The sequence below is a fragment of the Hippocampus comes genome, unplaced genomic scaffold (genome assembly GCF_001891065.2).
Source record: "Hippocampus comes isolate QL1 unplaced genomic scaffold, H_comes_QL1_v1.1 scaffold174, whole genome shotgun sequence".
In the NCBI taxonomy this organism is placed as follows: Eukaryota; Metazoa; Chordata; class Actinopteri; order Syngnathiformes; family Syngnathidae; genus Hippocampus; species Hippocampus comes.
In genome coordinates, this window is record NW_017805983.1 from 6054332 (window position 1) to 6079331 (window position 25000).

Consider the following 25000-nt stretch of genomic DNA (forward strand, 5'->3'; position numbering starts at 1 on the left):
AAGCGGAGGCGAAAGAAGAGGCAGGCGAGGAGGCCATCTCCCCCTTGGAGCAGGACAGTCTCATGCCATCGGACGAGGCCAGTGACTCGCTGTCTCATGGCCAGAGGGGGAGCCCGTGTCATCAGGCAGGAGAAGAAGAGGAGGAAGAGGAGGATGAGTACGCCTCTCCCTGCCACGGCCGCACGTACAGGGGCATGTACCCTGCCCGCCGGGGGCACGCCGGGGGCCGCAACGTCAACAGCCACGAGTCACAGGACAGGCTGCTTCAAAGTGAAGCCCAGCAGGGTCACAACCAGAGGAACAACCGCCAGCGCAGCCGCCCTTGGCCGCGAGACACCTACTGATAAATCCACAACTCCAGGTCTATTTTTAGAGCATCACTTTTTCTCCGCCGAGGAGACATTTTGACATCTCCGGGAAGATTGTCAACAGGGCTCTTCCGCAATGGAATGTCTTCAGGCAAACTTGCGCTGCTTTGCCCGTGTTTCTCTATCGTAGGATGTCTCCATATACAGTATGCTGGCCTTAAAGAAAACATGTTCAGGCATCTTTACTGTTGCATGTGTGACTAGAGTATCATCACCTTTGAGAGTATTTGCACATTGATGCCAGAACAGGAGCTGAATGATCTTTACGGCGAAACTAATGTAGAAATGTTTACTGTTGAAACCACACATGAGAGGTACTAACGCATTTTCGGATCATGTAAATATGAACGGACGCCTAATTTATTTACATGGCTTCTTGATTTGGCCACGTGTTTCAGATACACGCTGCCATCCACCTGTTGTTGTTTTGCACATTTGGGAGATGGTGAATGGCGCATTGCAAATGTGAAGTTGCAATACATGTCCGTGTCATGCCACTAATACATTTCCTCTCTCTCGCGCCGATACTGCACAATCATTTGCGAACACCTGGAAAATGTTGACGGGCACAGACAATGTAAACATCTGATATTAAAAAAAAAAAAAAAAAAAAACGAAAGGGAATGTTGGTGCCCTAATTGTTTGTTTACGTTGACCCGTCCCTACACATGAAACGCTGTTCAGTGGCAGCTTTCAAGAATGTATGTTTGCATGCCTCAGTGCTTCTCTGAAGCACCCCATCATCTGATTGTAGCACATTCTTTGATTGTAGCATCCCCGGATTCCGCGCTATTCTCTCTGCATCCGTTATGTGTACTGCAATTTGACCACGGCCGACCCTCAGGTGTCCCTCAGCTCCATGTGAGAAGCGTGCGGCGAAGGACTCCCAGCTGTAGCACCTGCCCGTGACATGACAGAACATCATTCTGTTCTCTTCCGCCATCAGCTTGCGATGGCATCTCATAGGTCCATACCAGCTGACTTAGGGAATTACTTGGTTACTGCTTCTATGTCACACATGTATCTAGTGTTGTACATTTTATTTTGAAGAGGGAAAAAAACAGCATGATTGAGAAAAAAAAAAGACAAAAAAAAACTATGCAAGCGTTGCATGAATTCTGATTCTTTTTACCGTTAAGTATTTTAGTAATGCATCGTTTCTGGTTGTGCCCGTTGTCTTGCAGTGATGGTCGTCTTTGGGGCGGTTTCCTTCTCCACTTAGATCCTAACAGCACTCTCACTCACTCCCACAAGTTCAAGTTGAGCTGGGCACTCACTCGCTTGTCGCACTTTGAAAGTCCTTCACTGAAAACCGTCTCCAGATCGGATTGATGAATGATGTCCTGCATGTCTTAGTTCTACAATTAGCTATTTTCATTCTATTTTGCCAGAGAGGACCAATGAATGAACAACTGATGAAGCGGTTGAGGTTTATTTCCAATTTATGAAGCACAATTTTTGCGAGGTTATTATTTAATTTCCTCTGTCTTATTCTGTATGCAATACTAAGTCTAACGAAAAATGAAACGCCTTACACCATCTGGACTTCCTCTTTAGTGAGAGTAGGAGGGGATAAAAAAAAATGAGAAAAAAAATTGCACTACTTCTTTTTGGGGATGGTTGCTTTGTAATGCAATAACTGCACTAAATCTAACCCTGTATCCAGCACACCACCAGAGTGCGCTAGCGTGACAACACGCCTCTTCTAGTCTTCTGGCTCCTGATCAAAGTTAAGACATTTCCTGCCTGATGCTGTAAAGAATGCTTTCTATTTGAAAAATAGATTTACAATGCTAAAAAAAAAAATGACCAACAAAATAAACACATTTTATGTACTTCAATAGTTTGTGTCCTATATTGTGTTTCCTACTAGGCCTATTAGTTAAGGCCAAACGGTACATGAACCTACAGCCGCTGCTTTCTGTAGTCAGAAAAAGCAGGATTACAGAGGATGAGATGACATAATTTCTTCAAAATTTAAGCTGTTCAGAAGCACCATTTTTTTTCTTTCAAATGTACACATTTAGTGTCGTTGGCCCATCGCTTGATATGCAGCGGGCCTAACGTGATCGGTTCATTACAATAATCAAGAACTGATATTACATTATATGCTTATGTTTTCAACAAATATTCAGCATGTTTATGGACAGCAAAAAAAACATGCATATGTTGATTATTTATTCACAAGACTGACTTTTTTTTTAATATAAATGCTTGTAATTGAAATTGTACATGGTAATTTTTCAAAGTAAAAGCAGAAAAAAATATGGGTAATTAGGGGAGGAAAAAAAAGAAGTCAACTCCTGTTCTGCACTTATCCTGACTTATTTCCAGCACTGCCAATGAGGATCATCAAGAGGAGGATCTGTTTTTGTGACGTGTACTGAATTCTCAAGACAAGTTCTCAGTTACCAAATTTTAAACCAGTTCAAATTTTAAAAAAGACCTCAAGCTAAGTTCTTTGTAGGTGTGGTTCAAGCAAAGATTGTCTCCTCTCGTCTCTTCTTGGTCAAGATGGTTCCAGGTTTGTGTTGTGCATCCGGGTGGTTGGCCAACTCTGGCGGGCATGTGGACACGGGGCTCTCGAGGATGGCCTGCTTCAAGTCGTAGAACACAGCCGAGTCCTCCTTGGTGAGGAAGGTCATGGCCACGCCGCTCTTACCGGCACGACCCGTACGCCCAATACGATGGATGTAATCTGGGAGGAATCATTCATGGAATGTTACTCGAGTGGGCCAACTATGCAGCCCAAAACTCCAAAAAAAGCAAATTACAACAGCACTCAAAATGGTGCTGGTACACGGTATAAAAAGTGTAGTTGTGTTTATGCTTCCGTTTGTTTGTTAGAAGACAATTACATGATTTGACTTCAGCAAAAGACATGTCGGGGGAGAAGCACTTACCTTCAATGTTCTTGGCCATGTCGTAGTTGATGACCATGGACACGTCCTGGATGTCAATACCTCGACCAGCCACGTCTGTGGCCACCAGAATGTCTTTGGCGCCCGCCTTAAGGTTGGAAAGTGCAAACTCTCTCTGCTCCTGACCTTTGCCACCATGCAGTGTGCAAGCATTGTACTGTGAAGAGAAATTGTAACATCTCAGGTACTATAAATTGTAACATACTGTAGTCATACTGTACATACAGAGGAAACAGTATAAACATGATTATAACCAGTATCGGGATAACAACATAATTGAAATATAAAGAAAAACAAACAACAACAAAAAAATCACCAGACAATGTACAGTCAAAGATTGGAGGATTTTGGAGCGACGAGGAGGTAAAAAAAAAAAAATCCTCTCAACAAATTTTGGCGGCAGTGAACGTCACCTTGCTTCACTTGACCACTCCTTCTAGCTAGTTAGCGAACTCAAGCTAAATGATTTTTTTAAAAATACGTGTTGCCAACCCCAGCACTTTATCCAGCTGTTAATCTTTCCCGCTCAAGTCAGTTATTCAAGGGCTCAAGTCAGGGATACGAACACTAACTTAAAGATCTAATTCCCACTTCCTTTCCAGTACAGAAACAAGTGCATACAGGCTCTGGTTGTGGTTTTCTCAACAAGTAGGGCGCACGCACGTAAGCACACACATGTTCTCCCTGCACACAGCAAAGCACATTATGCTAAATCCAATATAAACAAAAGAGAAATCAACATTTAAAATTCTATCACGTTTCACCAGAAGGCTGTATCCCGAGTCATATCAAAATACATGATCTGTGGTGCAAGGGTACACAATTTAAAAAACAAATCACAGTGACTTACGCCCATCTTCTCCAAGGACTTTGCCAGCACGTCACAGCCCTTCTTCTGGTTGACAAAGATAATGATGGGTGGCTCGAAACCATGCGCCAACACCTCCAGCAGTTTCTTCCTGTACCACACAAATCACATGACCCCAAAAGTGTTGTTGGAAAGCCCTTTGAGCAGCAAATTCTATGCTGCACTTTTACGTCACGTGTCTCACCTTTTCTCTCCCTCGGACATGAGCAGCACTTTCTGTTCGACTCTCTCATGAGGTTTGCCCGCGGACCCGATGTACACCACGGCGGCGCGTCTCAGGTAGCTCCTCGCCAGTCTCTCCACAGCGGGAGGCATGGTTGCCGTGAACATGACAGTCTGCAAGACAGCAACCAAACAATCAATGGAAGTCCAATGGAGCACGGAAACGGCAACACCGAAGATTGACATACTTGTCTGTATTTATGTTTCCCAGATTCAAAGTTCAAGGTCATTTTCTCAGGGTCCTCAGCTTCTTCAGTGTCCGGTTTCTGATTGGTCACTGGGATATACTCCAGAATCTTTTGGACATCAGGCTCGAAGCCCATATCAATCATACGATCAGCTTCATCCAGGACCACGTAGGTGCAGCGACCCAGGACCAGGTAACGGTTCTCCAGCACGTCGATCAGACGACCAGGGGTGGCGATAACAATCTGTTGAAACGTGTGAACGGTTGGTGTGCTGTCCAAGAAGCTACTCAACACTAATTATGTCTGGTTAGCTGAGCATCATCCTCCTATCGACAAGACGCATTCAACTAAATTCATGGGGTGCATTGACTTACAAGTTTCATTCGTTCTGTGACCAAGCTCGTAACTTCATTTACTCATTCGTATATTACATCACTGATTACCATGAAATTAATTTCAATGCTTTTAATCCATTCCAGCCAGGAAAAAAAACACAGTGATTTTTGGGGTTGCAAGAAAAACAATCAAACTAATACTGTATTATAAAATATAAAACATAATAAAAGATATAAAGAAGTAAACTAGTTGTCACACACATATACACACAGTGGTACAGTAGTGTATTCATGTGCCAACGTGTGTCTAGTTAGCGAGTGATGTCAGAGCCTGGAGTCAGCCAGTTTGGTTTACCAGACGGTTAAACCCTTTTCACACTGCACTTTCAGTGCGAAAGGGTTGTGCTGCAGCCCAGAAAGACAACGGTGCCGCAGTTGCCGACGTGCCCAGAATCGGGTGTGCTGCTGCAGCAGCCGACTAGGAATTGAGCACAGAGACTTTTGCCACTGGTTGAGACGAGAAATAGTTGCAAATAGCTCCATCAAAATTGCTATGAGGTATATTTTCTGAGCGGGGAGCAGTGTCTTCTTAAAAACATCACTCTATGTCATCTCTCGTGTCTCCTAATACAATACAATTGTCACATAGTGTATATATAAGACAGAAGCGAGCGGCATCTCACCTCACAGCCCATCCTGAGACGGAAGCCCTGGTCCTCTCTGGAGATTCCTCCAATAACAGCCACGGTACGGATGCCGAGCGGTTTACCAAACTTGATTGTTTCCTCCTCGATCTGCTGTGCCAACTCACGAGTCGGGGCCAGGATCACAGCATAAGGACCCTGGTCCGAGTCTTCGATCCTATACCGATGAGATGCCATGAACGAGTGTGAGTCGCAGGGATGACGGCGTCAAGGCAACTTGTTCACAGGTCACTTCAGCCTGCATGGTATCTCTCACCTGTCAATCTTTGGAAGGGTAGTGATCCAGACGAGCAGCGGGATGAGAAAAGCAGCCGTTTTCCCGCTACCCGTCTCGGCCACACCGATGATGTCACGGTTCTGTAACCCAATAGGAATGGCTTGCCTCTGAATAGGGGTTGGATCCTGGATGTGAACAAGAAAACAAATTGCTGTTGGTAAATAAATGCAACACAGTGGCATGATGACAAAATAATTCTGTAAAAAAAAAACAAGTGGCACATAAGTCTGTATTACAGTGTTTTGCCGACATGCTGACCTTGTAGCCACATTTGTCGATGACCTCGAGGATGTGTGCAGGCAGCTGGTACTCCTTCCAGTTCCTGATGGGGTTCGGGATTTTTCCTCCCTTTGTGGTAATGCTGTAGTCCTCCCGGAAGATTCTCCAATCTCTGTCGGTCATCTCATCCAGCTTCTTCTGAGACCAGTGCCTGTCGTCCCAGCGTTGCTTGGCTTCTTTCTTACGCATCTTCTTCAGTCTCGTCCTGAGAGCAGGGACGAGCAAAGACGGTGCCCAGACAAGAGGGTGAGTTGGGGCAAGGGGGTCATGGTGGGATGGCAGGTCATTCAAAAACAAAAATCTGTACTCACTCTTCCTGCTCCTTCTCCTCCATCGTACGCCTTTTCTCCATCAGGTCACCATAGAAACGTGACTGCTCTCTTTTCTGCTGCTTAAGATCTATTCCAGCGATGAACCCACGTCCATACAGCTGCACCGAATGTTTTTCTTTGTATCTGTGGCACCAACACATTGATCACATTCTTCTGATGTACCCTCAACCAGTCATTCCCAGTCAGAATATCGAGGTACAATAGTGTGCCTGTGCCCTAAGAGATCATCAGGGGTGCTGCAGGGAAATACTGCCTGAAACCAGTGTTGACCTATATTGAGGCCAGGCATATATTTTACTAGGACTGCGGCAAAATGAAAATTCTCAGTCTAAACTTAGAACTGAAAATTAAGACACCAAGGCCAACAATGGACAGAGAGAAAGAAACTACATTACCTTAAAAATATGGAATTTTAAAAAATCGGGTAGATCATTTTCTGCATCAAATTTGTTTGAGCTCTTCGTTCGCATCTGAGCGATGCGCACACTTTCACGGCCGCCGGGGATGGATGCAGTGCTCAGCGGCCAGGCAGCCTTCTTGCTCGAGCAATGGCTTGAATTTTGGCCTCATTTCCCCGCCATCCACCGACGCTCAGTGTAGCGGGCCATCGGACCATTCTTTTCTCTCTCTCTCTCTCTCTCTCTCTCTCTCTCTCTCTCTCTCTCTTTCTCTCTCTCTCTCTTCAAAGTACAATGTTTCCACATCTTGCCACATACAGGTATGTCCTATTGCAATGATACAGTGTGAGAATGTGACTTACATCGGGTTATAGTCAACTGACGTGTCTTCAGAAGCATCCCACTCGAAAACAAATTTCCTGTCATTCAGGTGACGCGTTCTGCGGCGTTTCTTCATCCCACCCAAGTAACGTTCCTGCAAGGTTGAACATTTTTACTGACTGTGGATTGTCACTGCAGGTCTGACTTCCACATTCTGATTTAGAGCCAACGGCTTTTTTTTTTTTTAAAAAACATTTATATGGCTTTATCTAGTTACATGTATCGTTCAAGTGTATTGTCTTCTTTGGCATTTGACTCAGCATGACTCAGATTTGATCTTAGTTTTACTGTTTGGTGCCTTCTACCATCTTTGTTACTGATTTATAGCTTTATTGTTCCACATATGTTAGTTGCCCCATGTACAGCACTTTGTATGCAGCGATGGCTGTTTGAAAATGCTCTATAAATACAGTTGAATTGAAGTGACATGTTTTGTGAGATATGAATGAATCCGTGAAACAACTCATATGTGGCAATGTAAATAAACTTGTCTTACAGAGGAGCAGCAACACTGATGTATGGTGAACTGCCTATAATAACATCCATCATTCACAAGTATAAATGGAATTGTAAATATAGGTTTATTGTATTCCTATGCCATGATGGCAGTGGGCTGTGTCTCCCTCGCTGAAACACAGAAATTGACTTTTTGTCTGAAAATGGGCACCAGCACACTTTTCCTTCACCCCCTAGGCATCTTCTCACTCTCTTGAGGTCTATTAAACAAGCAAGTCCAAAACTCCACATCCACCTCTCATGCTAAATCACTGTTGCATTTCTAATGAAAACATGTACATTTCCATGGTGGAGACAATGCATTCATGAAGCATTAGGAAAGTCCAACCTTAATAGCCTGTAGTTCTTTGCCTTTGTCTTTTTCCTCTCTTATTTTTTGCCGCCCATCGTCCTCTTCGTTCCCGTTGTTCTCCCTCTCTATCCGCTCTCGTCGTTCCCGTCTTTCTCTTTCTTGTGGATCCTCTGCAACAGACTTCACCGGTTAGTACGAACACCTCCACTGTGCAATGAACGACAGTAACTGACTGAGCCAAAGGATGAGACAAACCGAGCATTTTCCGTCCAATGTCTTGAAAGACCCTTCTCCTTTTCCTCTCCTCCTCCATCAGCTTCCTCCTCTCCTCGATCTCTTGCTCCCGCCGCTTCAGAGCCTCTGCCTCCCTCTCTGCTTTTGAAAGGAACTTTGGCTGAAATCGGGGGAAAGATGTGAGGAGGTGAGGCAAGAAATGCGCTGCGGGTCTATAAAAGCTAAGAGCAAGTGTTTTTCAGTAAACTCCCTACCTTTGCCTCTGCTTCTTCCTCTGCCTTCTTCTTGGCAAGAAGCTCTTCCAAAGATAATGGCTGCACCTGAAAAGAAGCGACACAGGTTTAACACTTATAAAGGCTGTAGTATAAAATCATCAGCGAGATCGCACCTTCTCCTTTTTCTTTTTGTCATCTTCTTCCTCGGGTTTTATGTCCTTCTCGCTCTTTAGCTTGGCATCCTTTGACTTGGGTGAGAGACTTCTTTGGAAAAGATAACAAAACAGTGTTGTAAGGGATTCAAGAGCATGTTTTATTCGACAGATTTTTTTTTTCGATACCACTGATCCTCACTAGTGTCACTTTAAGCAAGAGAAGACGAGGTACACTCTGGACTGGTTGCCAGTCAATCGTAGGGCACATATAGGCACAAAATGACTCATACTCACATTCTCACTGATTTATAGTCTTCAATGAACCTATGAAGCATGTATTTGGAATTTTGGAAGAAGCCAGAGTACTATACAATACAATACAATACATGCTGATTTATATAGAGGAAAACCAAGCCAGGCACTGGAAGATTGTGCAAACTCCACAAAGGAATGCTGGATCCTGGATTTGAACTACCAACTCCAGAACTGTGGGGCAGTTCCACTATCACTATCACCATGCTGCTTCCATTACAGCAATGGATAATAAAAGGAAGAGGAAAAACTGTGGTTGCATGGTTGCAATGGCTGTCACTTAAAAATTTGCAGGAGTGTATAGCTCAAGTAAAACTGAAACCAAAATATGGTAATATCATCAAAAATATTTGGTCTCCTAAAGATGTGCAAGTATCTATGTACCTGGAGCGCCGACTGCGATCCTTATCACGCCGATGGCTGTCTCGGTCCTTCCGACTTCTGTCTCGGTCCTTGTCTCTGTCACGTTCCTTGTCCCTGTCTTTTATGCGGCGGTCTCTGAAGTCATCACGCGAGTCAAAAAAGGAGACAAGTTCAACCACAGCCACATATGAAATGCCAAAGCGAGCAGTGCTTCTCAACTGTTGCCACCCTGGCACCCTCATTTTCCTATTGTTGCAAAGTTGCGACCCACTTGTGTAGATGTTATGACGAATAAAGAATATTTTGTTTAAAGATAGCCTATTAAAACACATGTATAGTGTATAATATTTTCAAACACAGATTCAAATAGATTTGATATACCACCTTAAGAGGCTGAGGTCTACTGAATTTGTATTTGGAGTAAACTAGTGGCTAGAGCACGAGGCACCTACACTTCCAGTCGCTTACCTAATATGTTCCATTTGGGAGTTTCATACGCCTCGGTACTGTACCAAAATCGTCGAAATAAGAACACATGTATTTTTTATTTTTATTTTTAATTTTTTTTTTACAAGCTGTCCGCAATTCAGCAGTTGAGAATCACTGTTCTTAAAGGTGCTCCTATCAACATTGGGATACCTTTCGATCGATTTTGAGCGATTGCGTTCTCGAGATCGACGCCGTTTGCGTGGAGGTGATGGTTTCCGATCTCTTTCTCGTGAGCGGCTGTGTTTCCGCTCTCTGTCTTTGGTCCCTGAGGAGTCAACATCTTTCTTCTCTGAGGAATCGGCTGCCATCTGAATGCATAAACCTGGAGATGGTTGAGTGCACTGACTTTATACGAAAAGAAATTTGACAACATTCCTATTAAGCACAGTTAAGTTATACCCTTATTTCATTTAAAATGCTGCATGCTCGGGCCAGCGTGAAATACAACCAACACACGATCGGGCAATATGAACGCACGTCTTTTCGATAGGGGACTTCATTTATGCATCTCCCTCGTGACTTCCGTGTCATTAAGATACAAAACAAATAAACGCAGCAGTTCCTTTCAAACCACTGTTTCATTTCCACATTGTGATAACGCACTTGAGATGGTGAATGGCTGCAATGCGTACAGTGTAGAGCAACTGAACTAGCACTTGAGAGAGAGAGCAATTTAGCAACGGACGAATTATGTATCAGAAACAACACGAATGTTAACCACTTCTTTTATATTCAAACTAAGTGTTTAAATATATTATTGTAAGCTTACCGTGATGCCTTGTAAACAAAACACTTGCGATTAATGTACGCTTCAAGAAGACGCCATTTCGCTGGACCCAAGGGAAGGTGACGAGGTATGATGGGAATTGTAGTACTGAAGATCCATTGTGCAAGTTCTAACCTCAATGTTAAACTACATTTCCCTGCGAGAAGAAGCTGCCGTTTTCGAACACCTCAATGCCCGTTCAAAACTTCCTCTCATCTCAAGCACAAGGGGGCGACCGCGTTTTACGTAAAATGAATGTTCACTGTCAGAAACGTGCAAATTTTGTTGAAACTCAAAGCCACTTTTTACCCATAATTTAGGTATTGGTGTAAATTTGAAAGGATTAATTGAATTACTTGGCACCAGCATTTTCAGACAGGCCGTTTTAAGACGAGCGTGACAAATGGGCTATGTGGAAAGCTTGAAATAGCATGATATAATATCATGCTATTTTAAGCTTTCCACAGTTAACTATTTACATGATTATATATTACCTTTGGCATGATGGCGATCTAATTTGTTCTGAAATATGAGGTATTTTGGTGACAGAAGTGGAGACCTTGCTCACGAAAACCCACGTCATGACGTAATCCGCACCGTTCATAAAACATCAATCCATCCATCCATAGATTCATTTTGTGCACTGCTGTACTAAGCACATTATGTTTAAAAGGGTGTTAATAAGTTAAACGTTATATCGGCCAGTTTATTTTACTTTTTCATAGTTGTGTTGTCTTCTACTCTTCTTATTGAAGAGTATATGTAGTTATATGAAGTATAATATGTTAAAATAGAATTACCTAACTTCAGCCTTTTTTATCCAGGTCTTTGTTTTCAATTGTTAAAAAATAAATAAATAAAATAAAATTCAATATCTATCGATATCGACCAATGTTAAATACTTATGTCGTTACTCGTTATACCCTTATTCAGTGATATCACCCAGCGTTAATTAATGCTAATATTATGCCATCAGACAGCTATGGCCCCTCCATCAGGTTTGCTTGTGGGAGATGCGACAGTTTAAAGGTTTAATCTTCTGGCCAATCCAATTTGGTATTGGCCAAGGTTCACTCGGCAGTCCTCTGAGAAATGATCAATCATCGACAAACTGGATGGCCTGTCGGCGAGGAGTGCGCCTTCCTCGGACACGCATTTGCGGGCGAGCGCATGGAGGTGGAATTTGAAAAATTTCCAAGCAACGGCGCCTTGACGAGAGAGCTGCTCAGAGCACCTCTTACCCAGGTACACTTGTCAGACATCCCACTGGCTGCTCAGAAAAAGTGGGTGTGGTGGTCTGTAGGGGCAGGGGTAACTCACTCAATCTTACACGTATGAAACCCAATAATTTCCTTGGATTGAGTGAAACTGGTGCTTTGAGAGCAGGAATGAACAAGAATTCTCAGAGATGTGTAAATGGAGGAAAACACCGCTTCGTCTTCCATGAGGTGTATAAGCCATGAAAACCAATCACTCGTCAGAAGCGCAAATGGCTTTCAAATCAACTTTTTAGAATTAGAATGATACGAGTGATTACAAATACAATCCATGGCAACTTCCATTTGATCAAGGCGGATGTCCCTGCAGACCAAAAAAAAAAAAAAAAGACCTTGAAAAGAAAACGTTCAAGTGCAGATTGAGTGATGCTCATTCAAATTCTGGACTTGTCTTTCCCTCCGCCAGAAGATCAAGAGAACAAAACGTTGCCCTTCTGGAGGGGAAATGATGCCAGTTAAATTGATGTCTTAGAAGATAAAATAAACATGAGCATTGATGAAAATTATACTGTTTGGCAGATGATTTCTTTAAGTATGGGCATTAATTACATATTTTTGTAATTCACTGTGCCAATACTGTATACTAACCATACCATAAGAATGTTGTATGTTCAGTTAATCATTTTTGATTTTCCAAAAAGAAATAAAAATGACAGGTAAACAACCTATTTTGCATGATCCTCTGAAATGACTGACAGGTAAAGTCATTCAGAGTTCAGATGTGACTAACGGTGTCGATTGTAGACGGTAACTGTAATTTTAGTGTCTAAGAAGCAAGAAAAAACATGCCTTTTTGTTTGAAACAAAGGTGAGCAGAAGATCAAGCACATTGCTGAACAGACATGTTCCAAACATGTTTTCAACACTACAGCACATTCACAGTAAGTCATGAAAACACTGAAGGAATTTCAATTCAGAGCATCAAGAAACATACAAAATCCTCAGATGGGCGCTGAAGAAAAAAAACCACATGTGGTTAAGGGTTCGTTGGCAGATCTCTGTCAGGCACCTCATATAGAGTTTCAATTCTTTAGTCGGTGTATATCATTGGCAGCCAGTGAGTTACATGTCCCTCTAAAGCTTACTGAGTACACGCTAACGTCATATCATAAGCCAAGTCACATTTCTGAACACTCTTGACATCCACATTCACTGTTATTTAGATTTTGCTTCAAACATTATCACTTAACCATCTCTGGGTGCATTTTGTTGATCATGTTGTTTGTAAGGCGGCCCAGTAGTCAAGTGGTTAGCACTTCGACTTCACAGTGCAGAGGTACGGGGTTCAATTCCAGCTGCGGCCTTCCTGTGTGGAGTTTGCATGTTCTCCTTGTGCTTGCGTGGGTTTTCTCCGGGTCCTCCGGTTTCCTCCCACATTCCAAAAACATGCATGGCAGGCTGATTGAACACTCCAAATTGTCCCTAGGTGTGACTGTGAGACAGCTGGGCCCCCTGCGACCCTAGTGAGGATAAAGCGGTTCGGAAAATGAATGAATGAATGTTGTTTGCAATGTTGACAATTGGACATTTCAATTGGGGTTGGTGAAAAATCATGCCAACTGAAGTCATTTCAATACCGTTGTAATATGGAAAACATGCCAGGGGTCAACAAACATGTAGTAGGATTAGCTGAAGGTACATGACAGGATGGCACAAAGCCTAACCACAGTCCACCCCCAATTCAGGCACCGCTTGTGCCCCAGCTTGAGCTCCTCTTCCCAAGAGTACACCCCGATGCCAAGAAAGACTGTCTAATTAAAGCGCTGGAAGAGCACTCACTCTTGACGTGCCCTCCGGGTGTACCAAATTGGGCACAGGGACAAAGCGAGTGCATCTGAGAAGGTTTCGATTTGGTTAAGGTGAACAGGAGGGGATAATGAATGCAAGGGGTGTCGATCTGTTATGCATCCGATAAAACTATGAGCCACTTGCAGACACACACAAAGGGGTCTTCGTTTTGCAGTTTTCGCGAGCTGAAGGGCAGCGTGTTCCCAAACATGCGGCACTTGTCCTACTGCGCTGGAGAGTACAGAAATATGCAGAGCAGATGACATAAACTGCTGTGTGTGCACAGCACATTTGACACACCTTCATACACTTCACATGTGTGCATGAATGCTCCGTGCAGCAAATAGTCCAGGCAGAGCCTATACTAATGCTGAGAGAAAGAATAATACGACACTATCACAGCAGTAGCCATCTGGTTAATGATAATAAAATGGTTAAGGATCACTCAGGTTGATGTCTGTGTCTCACTGACATATTAAAACAAGAAAACATTCACAAGCTTAGAGTTGCTCTGCTGCATAATCTTTCACTTTACTGGATGGAATTAACTGATTTGAAGCAGATTTTGGGTGTCTTTTTTTGACAAAACATCGTCCACAATGAATGTAGGCATACATAACCTATTGTAGATGGCTGAACACAGCCTGTGGAGAGACATAATCGCGGCTTCTGAGACTGAACCACATAATGAATCTCTGGAGATTGTCTCTTTCCACACAGCTGAGCCCGACATATACACTCGCATTTCCCAACGCAGATAAGAGTTATGATGGTGTCAGTGCAGCTGTGGCACTGCTCACTATTTTGTATGTGTGTGCACTGGCAGGGGATGTGAGTGAATGTGATCTATGTCAGTGCAGATAGCTAATCAGTAAGCAGGCAGCATAGTGTTGCAAAGCAAACCCCCACCAGACCATGTGCTTGCTTTTTCTGCTGCTGTATCTCTCCTACAAGAGATAGCATCATCGGAGTGTTTTTATTTGTCCGCACTGCTACGTCTGATAGATGATGCGCTCGTGTGGTAATGAGATACGCAGCCTGGCGTCCATTTCCCCCTCGCTCTCAGAGGGTTGGAGACGAAAACGCACAAAGTCATCCCTCCGCCAGGTTCTTGAACCGCAGCCGGCTCAAAGTCTCTGCCGTAGGTTTTCGTCCATCCAGGAAAAGCTAAATGTCAAGACTGCACAGATCACTTTTTCAGGCTGGTTCATTAGTTTTTTTCAAACGTGTCAATTCCAAACATGTGTCATCGTTGGCCTGCGCAAACCTACTTCCATGCATGGATAAATATTCAGAAATTGTTCCTTGACATGGTGGAAATTTTGTCCAAAAGTCAGCAGTGTGATCATTACATTTTCATTTCCTTCATGCAAATGCAAGTAAAAAATGAGAAAAAAAAAACAATAAAAACAATAAAAGAAAAAATAGGATGGCAACCAGTTATTGCAGAAACAAAAAAGATTTTGCAGCTACAGTTGTGTGATGTGAATGATCTCTTAATCCAATAGCGTGAATATGGATTGATCAGTGGCAGTATTTGGTACCTGGGCCTTTGGGAAGATTCACCCAACTTAATGCAGCTTTTCAAAACCACCATTATGGCATTGCAATTGAAGAAACCATAACTATGATACAAATACAACATAACCTGATGCAACTGTGCCATGTTAAGTACATTATGTTGCCATTCGGAATTAAAATGTTTCTAATTACGTGACAAAAACATAAAAAAAGTGTCAATGAAATACCATGTTACATATCACCAAAGATCAGTCGTGGGTGATGACTTTTGGATCAAGGCCAGGGCATAGTCTGAAATTTAACAGTGAGTTGGCCTGGGTGTAAACAATTTCACACATCTCCTGACTTCTCTGAAAAGCTCAGTCAGACTCCTCAAATTTGGGGTTGAAAAGATGAATTCTTCAAATTCCTCATCACTGTCCTAAATAGTATCAACAGTTGAGTGAAAATGGGTCTTCACGAGAATACTGCATGATGATATTGATTTGGACGTGATCTTAAGTTTAGCACTGCAAGTATCATGAAGGAGTGGCAGGAAGACAGAAAACGAGGAATCAAATGTTTGCGCAGACGAAAATGACATTTATCAGCGCGTGTCTGTGTATATCCTCGCAAGTGATATCTCCCAGTTGTGCTCATGGATAAGAAGGCCACGAGTCACCACTGTGTCCTGAGTGTGATAGCTGAGGAATGTCAAACGTTCTTTCAGCCACTACAGCCCTGACCGTCGTTCGGAGAGCAGACTGTGGCCGAGGTCCTGATAAGGTGCAACTCAAAGGAAGACAAAGCAAATGCAATAAAAGGAGGCGGGGCAGATATTTAGATATTGCACTGCAGCAGTAGTCTGGATCGAAGTAAAAGCTCACTTACTAAAACTAACAGCATTAGTCATTGCTATTACGGATGAAAGAAGAACATTTTTAAAAATTACCTTTTCATCCCGCAGTGAGGAATTCACAATGGTGACAAAGCAGCGGGGGAAAAAAAAGTTGAGTATCTCCTCCAAGGACACCTTGACAAGAGGAACCAACAGAGAAATTCCTCAGTCATGAAGCAGTGAAAATTGCTGTCAGTGGATTATGGTCTCTACATAATGGCAAAAATTCTAAACAATATGCAGCAGTTTAATTTAGCATCACCTTCTTCATGCTATTTGTATAGTACATTTTGATGGTACAACAACCTGCACAAGGAGAGATGCATCTCCATCGTTGCCATGGCGAACCCGGGTCAGGGACTTTATCGTGTGAGCTGGGACACCGGTCATGCATGACATTATTGCTTGTGCCTCGAAGGTGAGTCTCTTTACATGAGCGCTTAACGGTACTGACGTATTCCAGTTTTTAAAAATGACACTTGTCCAACTGAAGACAAAAATCGGAAGTCATGGTTTCTTATTTTTGAGTGCACCCGGCAAGGTAGCTTTTTGGTAGTTTGGATTCATAAATGTTGTCATACTCAAGTCATTTCTGAAAAATGCTCTCACAACATTTTTTATGGCGGGATAGATTATTGTGACATTTAGTAAATGAGAAGAATTGATTTTGCATATTTTACATCAACTGCCAGAACAAAGTTCTATATCATCTTTATCGCACTCTTCCTCTTCATCAACAATGGCCTTCCTCGGTGGAGGCATCACACAAAGAAAATGTACAACGAACTGCATTCGGTAGAGTTTCATTGTGAGAGGTTAAAACTCGTGGTGTCATGTTTGATGATATTTGGGGATTTTGTGCATTTTTCCCCTGAAATCTTACATTGCATTACTACAAATAGGACACTGTGTGTGTGTGTGTGTGTGTGTGTGTGTGTGTGTGTGTGTGTGTGTGTGTGTGTGTGTGTTACCTTCACAGGAGGTAAATCCAGTGTGCAATGTCACAACAAGACAAACCAATTTGACCATGTCCTCTTTATCTTTTGAGAAAAACAATACAAAGTGACAGGTTTTCATAGTAAGTCATACATGCAAAAGGATGTCTAGTATACATGAGGCATTGGCCATGCATACGTGCGTGTGTGTGTGTGTGTGTGTGTGTGTGTGTCTGTGTGTGTGTGTGTCTGTGTGTGTGTGTGTGTGTGTGTGTGTGTGTGTGTGTGTGTGTGTGTGTACTGGGGGAAGGGTTGATCCCCAAGGCTGTTCGCATGCTTCAGTGGCATCACTTCTACAGGCTTGTTCTAACACCATGTCTTCATCAGATTGTTGGCCAGATGGTCCCTAAGGGACAGGAGAAGTTGCTTGACGTTCACACGGCACACTCAGATCAACACAAACAATTGCAAACCCGGCTGCAGTGAATCAACACTGGTTTGATTGTATATTGAAGAGTCAGAAATGAATCGGAATGAGTTGGCTTTTCAAGTCATCAAATGGAAGGGATGACAAGACTGCAGTCCCCTGCAAACGTTTTGGAACGGCAAGGGCAATTACTTTTGTTTATGTTTGATACATTTGGCTTTCAGCTCAAAAGATGAATATGAGACAAAAGTTCAGAATTCCAGCTTTCATTTCATGGTAGTTACATCTAGATGTTTTCAACAACTCAGGATAGAGCACCTTTTCTTTGAAGCCACCCAATTTCCAAGTGAACAAAAGTATTGGAATGGACATTTGTTAATACAATACAATACAATACAATACAATACAATACAATACAATACATCCTGATTTATACAGCGCTTTCACAACAGCTGAAGCTGTAACAAAGCGTTAACTATGTAACGGTGCGAGGTACCCACGGTGAGTCCGGCAGTGAACATCCCGCAGCCTCTGACATGATAGGTGGTGGTCGAAGATATCCCGGGTGAATGGCGAACAAGACATTTCCAAGAATAAGAAGGGCAAAAGCATGGATGTGAAGACGAACTAGGAGCAAAAGACAAGGCCTTCGGGTGGAACAGCTGACTCACCTGACCCTGTATGGAGAATACGATGGGTGGGTTGTGAAGCCTGGAGGTAGCAGGTTTGTTATCAGCCCTGGGCAAAGACCCGAAAATGGCGCGACAGTGGGAATCTGAGTAGTGAAGGCCGGTTGCGCATTTCCATCGTCCTCTTCGTCGGGAAGATGGGCGCTCATCCGTTTCATGCACAGCACTTAGGTGACCACTCACTCGACGGCTGAGGATAAAACCGCTGAAATGCCTCGTTGGAGGTGTCGCCATGCGGTGCCCTTCGAAAAAGTCGCTAACCGCATCGAAAGTTAAATTGACTTTAAGTAAATAACGTTAATATCTGGTGGCATAAGCGTTACTTACAACAACTGCATCAATCCCGCGACCCACTGACTTGACCAGACTGCTGCATTCTTCAGTTAAAATGCTTTACTACAGCCGCTTTCAGTTGTTGTTTGTTTCTGGTTCTTGATGCTAGTTCGGCGCCAGGTGCTGTGCTTCGTTGGTGCTTAACAAGTTCTTACAAAGAACGTCTTTGATTTTCCACCGGCAAAGAGCCAAGTAGGAGATCATTACGTCATCGTAAAGCGTCCAAATGTCATTGCTTACATCGACGTTCACTCAAGAGCGCCTGCAGTATTATTATTATTATTAATAATAATAATAATAATAATAATAATAATAATAATGAGCTGTCAACATCTGCTGGGCAACTTAGCATGGCATTGAAAATACTGGTGTGTAGTATATAACAGTCAGGGACATGCAATCAGCAAACGCTTACAGTATATCATTCTTAATCTTTGTAGATGCTCACGAGGCTGGCTGCGAGTCGGAGATGGTCTCCTATCTGGGCACATCTGCGATTGCTCAACAGTTTGTGTAAAACGTCCGTGTGTCCAGACAGTCAGTCAGAATTGGCATTGCTGTGCCATTACTGTTGGCACAAATGAAATGCTATAGCCTTAACTAGAAAGGATATTGTATCACTTTTGCTTGAGCCAAACTAGACATAATGCTGTTATCTGGTGCCCAAATGAGGTGACACAATTATCTGCTCTAATTTGCTAAGGCTTCTGAAAAATGTGTTTCAAGAATAAAATAAAGTAGCTGTTAAAAACCCAGGCGAGAAAGGTGTTTTCTACACAGTATTCCACATAGACCCAAAATGTTTTTTTTCTTCATGTTTTTATTTAAATAAAGATTTGAAGATGAAAAATAGAGTATGGCAATAACCAATACACAATTAAGTCAATAATTTAAGACATTGTCAACTTCACTGAAACATTCTTTTAAACAGGCAAGGAAAGATTTGTACAGGGGAAAAAAAGAGCAAGGAAGCAAAAAGACATTTTTGTTGGGAAAACGAAAAACAATTGTGGAATAAAATAATATCAGCTGAGTTATTGATGCATTTCCTTAAATGTTCCACCATTCTCTCGCGTGCTACCGATTGATGTTGTTAAAATTGGGGTCTTCCATCCCAGACCACGTCACCTTAGCCGTGGCACGTTTAATGCTACAAATGAAAGGTGATGCACCCTTTTGCAAAATCTTCCCTCCATCTCTGTGCAAGACAGGAACCCTGCGCACTGTTGCTAGGCAACATGTTAAATTCCAGGGTTCTCTATTACCAGACAACTCCGGTCTTCTTGGCGCAGACCGACAAATCATCCGGTGCTCCATTAGCTTAGCTGTCAACACACACTAATGCCAGAAGACTCAAGTGAATACAAGAACAGCGACGGCGAGCGAAGACGCTCAAGGAAGACAGGAGTAAGGAGAAATATGAAGATCTATTTTTGTTACAAATGTGTTTTTGGGGAAGTTGACAAGCAAGAGCGAGGTGGAAAAAGTCTTTCTACAAACAGGACCAGCCCATTTGAGTGATTTTGCTCCCCGCTGTTAATTGAGCATCACCTCAGGACGTTTGTGTTCATGCTAACAAGACAACACAGAAAAATGTTGCCGAACCAACTATAGGCCAAGTTTCTTCTGAAAGAATCCTAAACAACAAAGGAAAAGAAACAACAATTGTGTAAATAGCAATGTTTCGTGAATGTTCCTGGCATCTCGAGATGAGGTGCTCACGCTCAGCACTAAAATCAAGGCTTCTCGTTAATGCTGTCACGACGCTGGAAGACTCACGTGAGTGCTGAGTCACATCTCATCCCTTGAGTTCATCCTCCCACTGTCTTTGCAAAGGAGGCTCTTCTTGCCAAACTGCTAACCTTGCTGCTATTTTCTCTGCTGTTAGCTTTAAATCAAATGAAAAACAGCAAAAGGACAGCAAGGGAATCAATCCTTTAAGGACCTCCGTTTGAAGGGGGGGCGGGGGGGGGGTGTGCGCCTTGGTGCCAGTCACATGAGTAGGCATGAACGTTGCAAAATGACAGCAATGAGATTGTTTCCAGAGGCAAAGCAGTAGTAATGTGCATTTAACCTTTGCCAGTAACATACAGTATTAGGTACACCTGCACAACATGAACTCCAATTCAAAAGCCGTGTTGACCCCCATAAGATAATCTTGATTGTCCGAATTATTCATCAAAATAATCTAGAGAATGTTCCACCAGGGCTCTAGACTGAGACAAATTTGGGCGCGCAGGCAAGCTAATTATTCAATGGTGCGACTGAAAAAATGAAGAGATTGAACCGATGCGGCCGGCCTTCCGAGGCGTGACGGAAGTATTAGTGAGTCTCTATACCTCTGTGCCAAATAAGTTTAGTATTTGCTTAAGTACAATTTTTGCAACAGAGCATGAGTCTGTTCTACTTTCAATGTTTTCAACGTATCAAAGATATTTTATTGTTCCACGTTTCAATGCCAATGTTCAACATTCATTCATACATTCATTTTCCGAACCGCTTGATCCTCACTAGGGTCGCGGGGGGTGCTGGAGCCTATCCCAGCCGTCTTCGGGCAGTAGGCGGGGGACACCCTGAATCGGTTGCCAGCCAATCGCAGGGCACACAGAGACGAACAACCATCCACGCTCACATTCACACCTAGGGACAATTCAGAGCGTTCAATCAGCCTACCATGCATGTTTTTGGAATGTGGGAGGAAACCGGAGTACCCGGAGAAAACCCACGCAGGCCCGGGGAGAACATGCAAACTCCACACAGGGAGGCCGGAGCTGGATTCGAACCCGGTACCTCTGCACTGTGAAGTCGACGCGCTAACCACTGGACTACCGGGCCGCAATGTTCAACATTCTTGAGAAAATAAAAATTTGCTCTTACAAAAGATACTCAATTGATTTAAGATGCTCTGTCATAATATCAGCAATATAACAAAAAACAACTACAGCAACAATATCGTTAATCGTGATAGTTTTGGGGAAAATATCCGTTCTAAAAAGATATTGACTTATTATTTCTTAAATGATGCACTTTATAGTCCTGCAAGGGGAAATTCAATTTATACTGCGCAACACAACCAAATCACACACGTCCAGGCATGCAAGGAGAGAGCTACTGTAAGGTAACCAATCTGAATCAATACCTCACATTTTTGCTACATACTCACTGGATGGTGCAGGTGTACCGAATAAAGTGTCTGATGAGTTGATGTCGCTGCCATCCAGACAGATGGATAGCTATGGCGCTGCTATTAAAATTCCAAAAGGGTGATAATTAAGGTAATGTGTTTAAATGCAGCATTCACCCTATCCACTTAGATCTTGGAAGACCTCTCTTACGGCAACCTTGCAAGGAATTCAGGCTCGGTGATCTGTCTCAGCAGCAAATGATCAGTGTATATTGGGACAAGTGACGGGGGTTTTGGGGGTGAAGTGTCTAGTCTATTAGAAACCCACATCACTGCGCTGAACCATCAGCAGGTCACTTGTCCTCGTGTGCATCCACTCTGTGTTCACATGATGGTGCAGCTCTTTGACTTCTCCTTGTTGAAGGTGGAGGAGATGATCTCTGTCTTACTGGGCAGGTGTAGGAGTCTCTTGGAGAGACGGCGAACCGGACTGGGCTTGTCGATCGGCTGGAGTTTGTTCATGCACGCCAAGGCCGCCGCCCGGAAAACACTGTGGATGCTCTTCTCTGACGTGAAGGCAGAGCACTCCAGGTACGCCTCGGCTCCAAGCTGCTTGGCCCAGGAACAACCCTGCCGTGATGCAGAATTGCCCTTGATTGTTGAGCCCCCCACCAACTCGCAATTGAAGTAAAGACATAAAAAGGGGAACTCGAACACACCTGCTCATGGGAGATTGGCGTCTGTTTCTGATTGGACAGCTCCATACGTGTGCACACATCTGTGCGCAGGTCTGTCTTGCAACCTATTAGCAGGATCCGAGTGCAGGGGCAAAAGTCCTGGATCTCTGCTTTCCACTACAAAACAGGGTTCATTTTTTTAAGTGACGATTTGGCGCATGTCATCATATACACGTTTTAGATTCACGAAGTGGTTACCTTCTTCAGCGCACTGTCGACCGTGTCTGGTCTGCTGATGTCAAAGCACAAAAGCACTGCATCTGAGTCGCTGTAACAGAGGGGCCTAACATTGTTGTAGTATGGGGAACCTTGAAGGACAGAGTCGGATACAAATTTTACATCACCGGATGTAACAATATCCAAACGTTACAATACCATATTATCATGATATAAACCTCACAACATGATAATCATCACGATGCTGTGGGAGAGTATATTTAAAAAAATGAATAAATAAAATAAACACTAGAGCAGGGGTGTCAAACTTATTTCACATTGTGGGCCACATACGGCCTAGGTAGATGTCAAGTAGGCCAGACCATGAAAATTATACCATACTCTGCTTTAAATAACCAAAATAATATGTCTTTCCTTTGTTTTGGTACAAGCACAAGAACATTAGGAAAATGTTGAAATTTAATGAACATATCTTTTCCAAAACATTTCATGAAGCACCTTAGATTTCCTTGGACAAATGTGCAATTTACTTTTATCATTGACATATATGCATTGCAACTGATCCCACCTATTGTATAAAGGCACAAAACTTTAACAAGTAATTGACATCGAAAAATATAGTAATGCACCTTAAGATTAAACGAGATTCATAAAGAAAGGAATTTTTAAACCATTTACACGTGGGCAGATAAAATCTGAATTTAATCCCTCCCTATACCTCACAAACTAAGGAGAGTGCTATTAAATGTGTAAAGAATAAAGTATTCACATGTCCTTGATAGCATCTGCTGTCTTGGGTCTGTGTCAGTGACGCACTGAGGCTGCTGTTGTCTTCTACTCTGATCAAAACAGTGTAGCGGATACTCCATAAATTGCACCTTATTAAAAATATTCATTCCATTTCTTTTATGCATTTTTTTCCCACTTTTAAATTATCTTGCGGGCCTGATCGAACCTTCTTGGGGGCTGGTTCCGGCCCGTGAGCCGTATGTTTGACACCCCTGCACTAGGGGGTACTGGAGCTGCACAAATGGAAAACAACCTGGCCTTTTTGAATGATGAGCTGCTTTTAATAATGTGACATGACGATGATGATGTTGCATTTTAATATTGCGATATCGCAATATTGCTGTTATCGTTGCATCCCTAGTCATACAGTGTGCAAGCAATGCAATACCACAGGAGACAGTACAACGCTTAATGTACATGTTAAAGAGCTTAAGTTTAGCCAGGAAATCCAGTCTCAACGCTGTACCAGTGATTGAGTCTTGTCACAGTCACATTAAGGGCAATTCTGAGGCGGGGCATCCATCCTAAAGGTTAGCACCTATGACATTACTGTCCATAAAATCCCAAATATTTTCATGAACACTGATCATAGTTTTATGACATTAACCAGCACAAAGCTTTTTTACATGAACCATTTTAGATTGTCCAACAACAGTACAATAGTGGCCTCCGCAGTGATGCTAAACAACAAAAAAAATTGTCCAATGCCTGCTCTCAAATTGATTCAGATTCAGATGCCTCCTAAATGATGTCATGAAAATGTAATAAACGGCTCTCAGTATGTTGTGGTAACATTTTTGAACATAGTGTTTTTTATTCTTCACGAGAATTGTGTCAATCATGACAAAAGATGCACAACCACCTAATATTGAAACAAGATAAATCGTCAGACTGATGGACTGACTGATAACTATCTAGAAGTTATTTTAAGCCTCAGAAATGCTCCTGCGCTAAAAGCGGGCTGACAGGATGTCCGCTCTCTATTGTCTTGGCTTTGACCCACACTCTAATACAGAGGTTTAATTTCCAACACCTTTCCAGAGGAGTGTGAACACAATATTTCCTTGTAAATATCAAGATATATAAACCAACCAGAAATTGAGACTTTGCATCAACCAAGGACGTTTTTAGCAAATACTTGGCCTCCGCAACATCAGACAATTCATACAACTCTGTCAGTATCTTCAGCTTCATGTAACACCCGAGGAATGATGTAAGGCCTGAGAAAGAGGAGGCAGAGAAATCGAAGAGGAGGACGATGTCTTACACCCACCATGACCCAGCTACACATTAAAGGCGCCCTGCCTGCCTTGAATAAACCAAGCACACACACAAGCGTTGGTTTGGCAAACATGTGCGAATTCACTGAACCGTGCTGTCTCTACTGCCGCAGACGCAGTGAATGAGTGGCTGTCCATGTGGAGCATAAAAGAATTTAACATTATGGCCTTTGGGCCTCTCGGTTGTATCAAGCAAGCGATCCCGGGCCATAATGCACACAGACTTCTAACAAAAGCACAAACATGTACTATCTCTATTGTCAGTAATGAAGACATATGGAAAGAAAAGCAATTATTGGGTGGAACTTTGCTGCCACGGTAAATAGCTTTTATTGATGCTGACTGACTAGAAAGCTTTGGCTCAGTGGAAGACAAACACACAAACCCATTATTCAGCTGCAGAGAGCATAAGGTGCGAGGAGTTCATGAAT

General features: G+C 42.9%; 3 protein-coding genes and 1 long non-coding RNA gene across 6 annotated transcripts in view; 1 reads left to right on the plus strand and 3 right to left on the minus strand.

Moving 5' to 3' along the window:
- Nucleotides 1-1963, plus strand: part of LOC109528553 (voltage-dependent L-type calcium channel subunit beta-4-like) — a 15914-nt gene extending 13951 nt beyond the window's left edge. Inside the window, exon 15 of one of the 2 annotated variants that reach the window (XM_019891331.1) lies at nucleotides 294-1963. In XM_019891331.1, coding sequence (XP_019746890.1) covers nucleotides 294-344 — 51 coding nt within the window. In that variant the 3' untranslated portion in view covers nucleotides 345-1963. Of the gene's footprint in view, nucleotides 1-20 lie in introns of both variants that reach the window. The other variant, XM_019891330.1, reaches the window with a different exon arrangement.
- An 838-nt stretch (nucleotides 1964-2801) lies between these two features.
- On the minus strand, nucleotides 2802-10727 carry ddx23 (DEAD (Asp-Glu-Ala-Asp) box polypeptide 23). Of its 2 annotated transcripts, none has more exons than XM_019891314.1 (17): nucleotides 10619-10727; nucleotides 10000-10171; nucleotides 9382-9495; nucleotides 8704-8791; nucleotides 8570-8635; nucleotides 8337-8475; nucleotides 8118-8251; nucleotides 7255-7367; nucleotides 6474-6617; nucleotides 6142-6367; nucleotides 5863-6008; nucleotides 5586-5763; nucleotides 4568-4810; nucleotides 4342-4493; nucleotides 4140-4248; nucleotides 3272-3446; nucleotides 2802-3066 (listed from the first exon to the last, which is right to left on the minus strand). In XM_019891314.1, the coding sequence occupies exons 2-17, from the start codon at nucleotides 10155-10157 to the stop codon at nucleotides 2843-2845; spliced, it is 2409 nt and encodes an 802-aa protein (XP_019746873.1). In that variant the 5' UTR covers nucleotides 10158-10171; nucleotides 10619-10727; the 3' UTR covers nucleotides 2802-2842. The 2 variants fall into 2 exon arrangements, with proteins under 2 accessions (XP_019746873.1, XP_019746872.1); XM_019891313.1 differs by having other exon boundaries at nucleotides 8704-8794.
- Nucleotides 10728-18257: 7530 nt separating this feature from the next.
- Nucleotides 18258-18752, minus strand: LOC109528582 (uncharacterized). The gene is made up of 2 exons (XR_002170704.1): nucleotides 18457-18752; nucleotides 18258-18385 (listed from the first exon to the last, which is right to left on the minus strand). It is a non-coding gene; the product is annotated as an uncharacterized LOC109528582 (long non-coding RNA).
- A 2552-nt stretch (nucleotides 18753-21304) lies between these two features.
- The window catches only part of LOC109528573 (rho-related GTP-binding protein Rho6), a 7052-nt gene continuing 3356 nt past the window's right edge, over nucleotides 21305-25000 (minus strand). Inside the window, exons 3-5 of the mRNA XM_019891364.1 lie at nucleotides 22522-22631; nucleotides 22306-22440; nucleotides 21305-22216 (exon numbers count right to left, since the gene is read on the minus strand). Of these exons, the coding sequence (XP_019746923.1) occupies nucleotides 21971-22216; nucleotides 22306-22440; nucleotides 22522-22631 (491 nt within the window). The 3' untranslated portion in view covers nucleotides 21305-21970. The remainder of the gene's footprint in view (nucleotides 22217-22305; nucleotides 22441-22521; nucleotides 22632-25000) is intronic.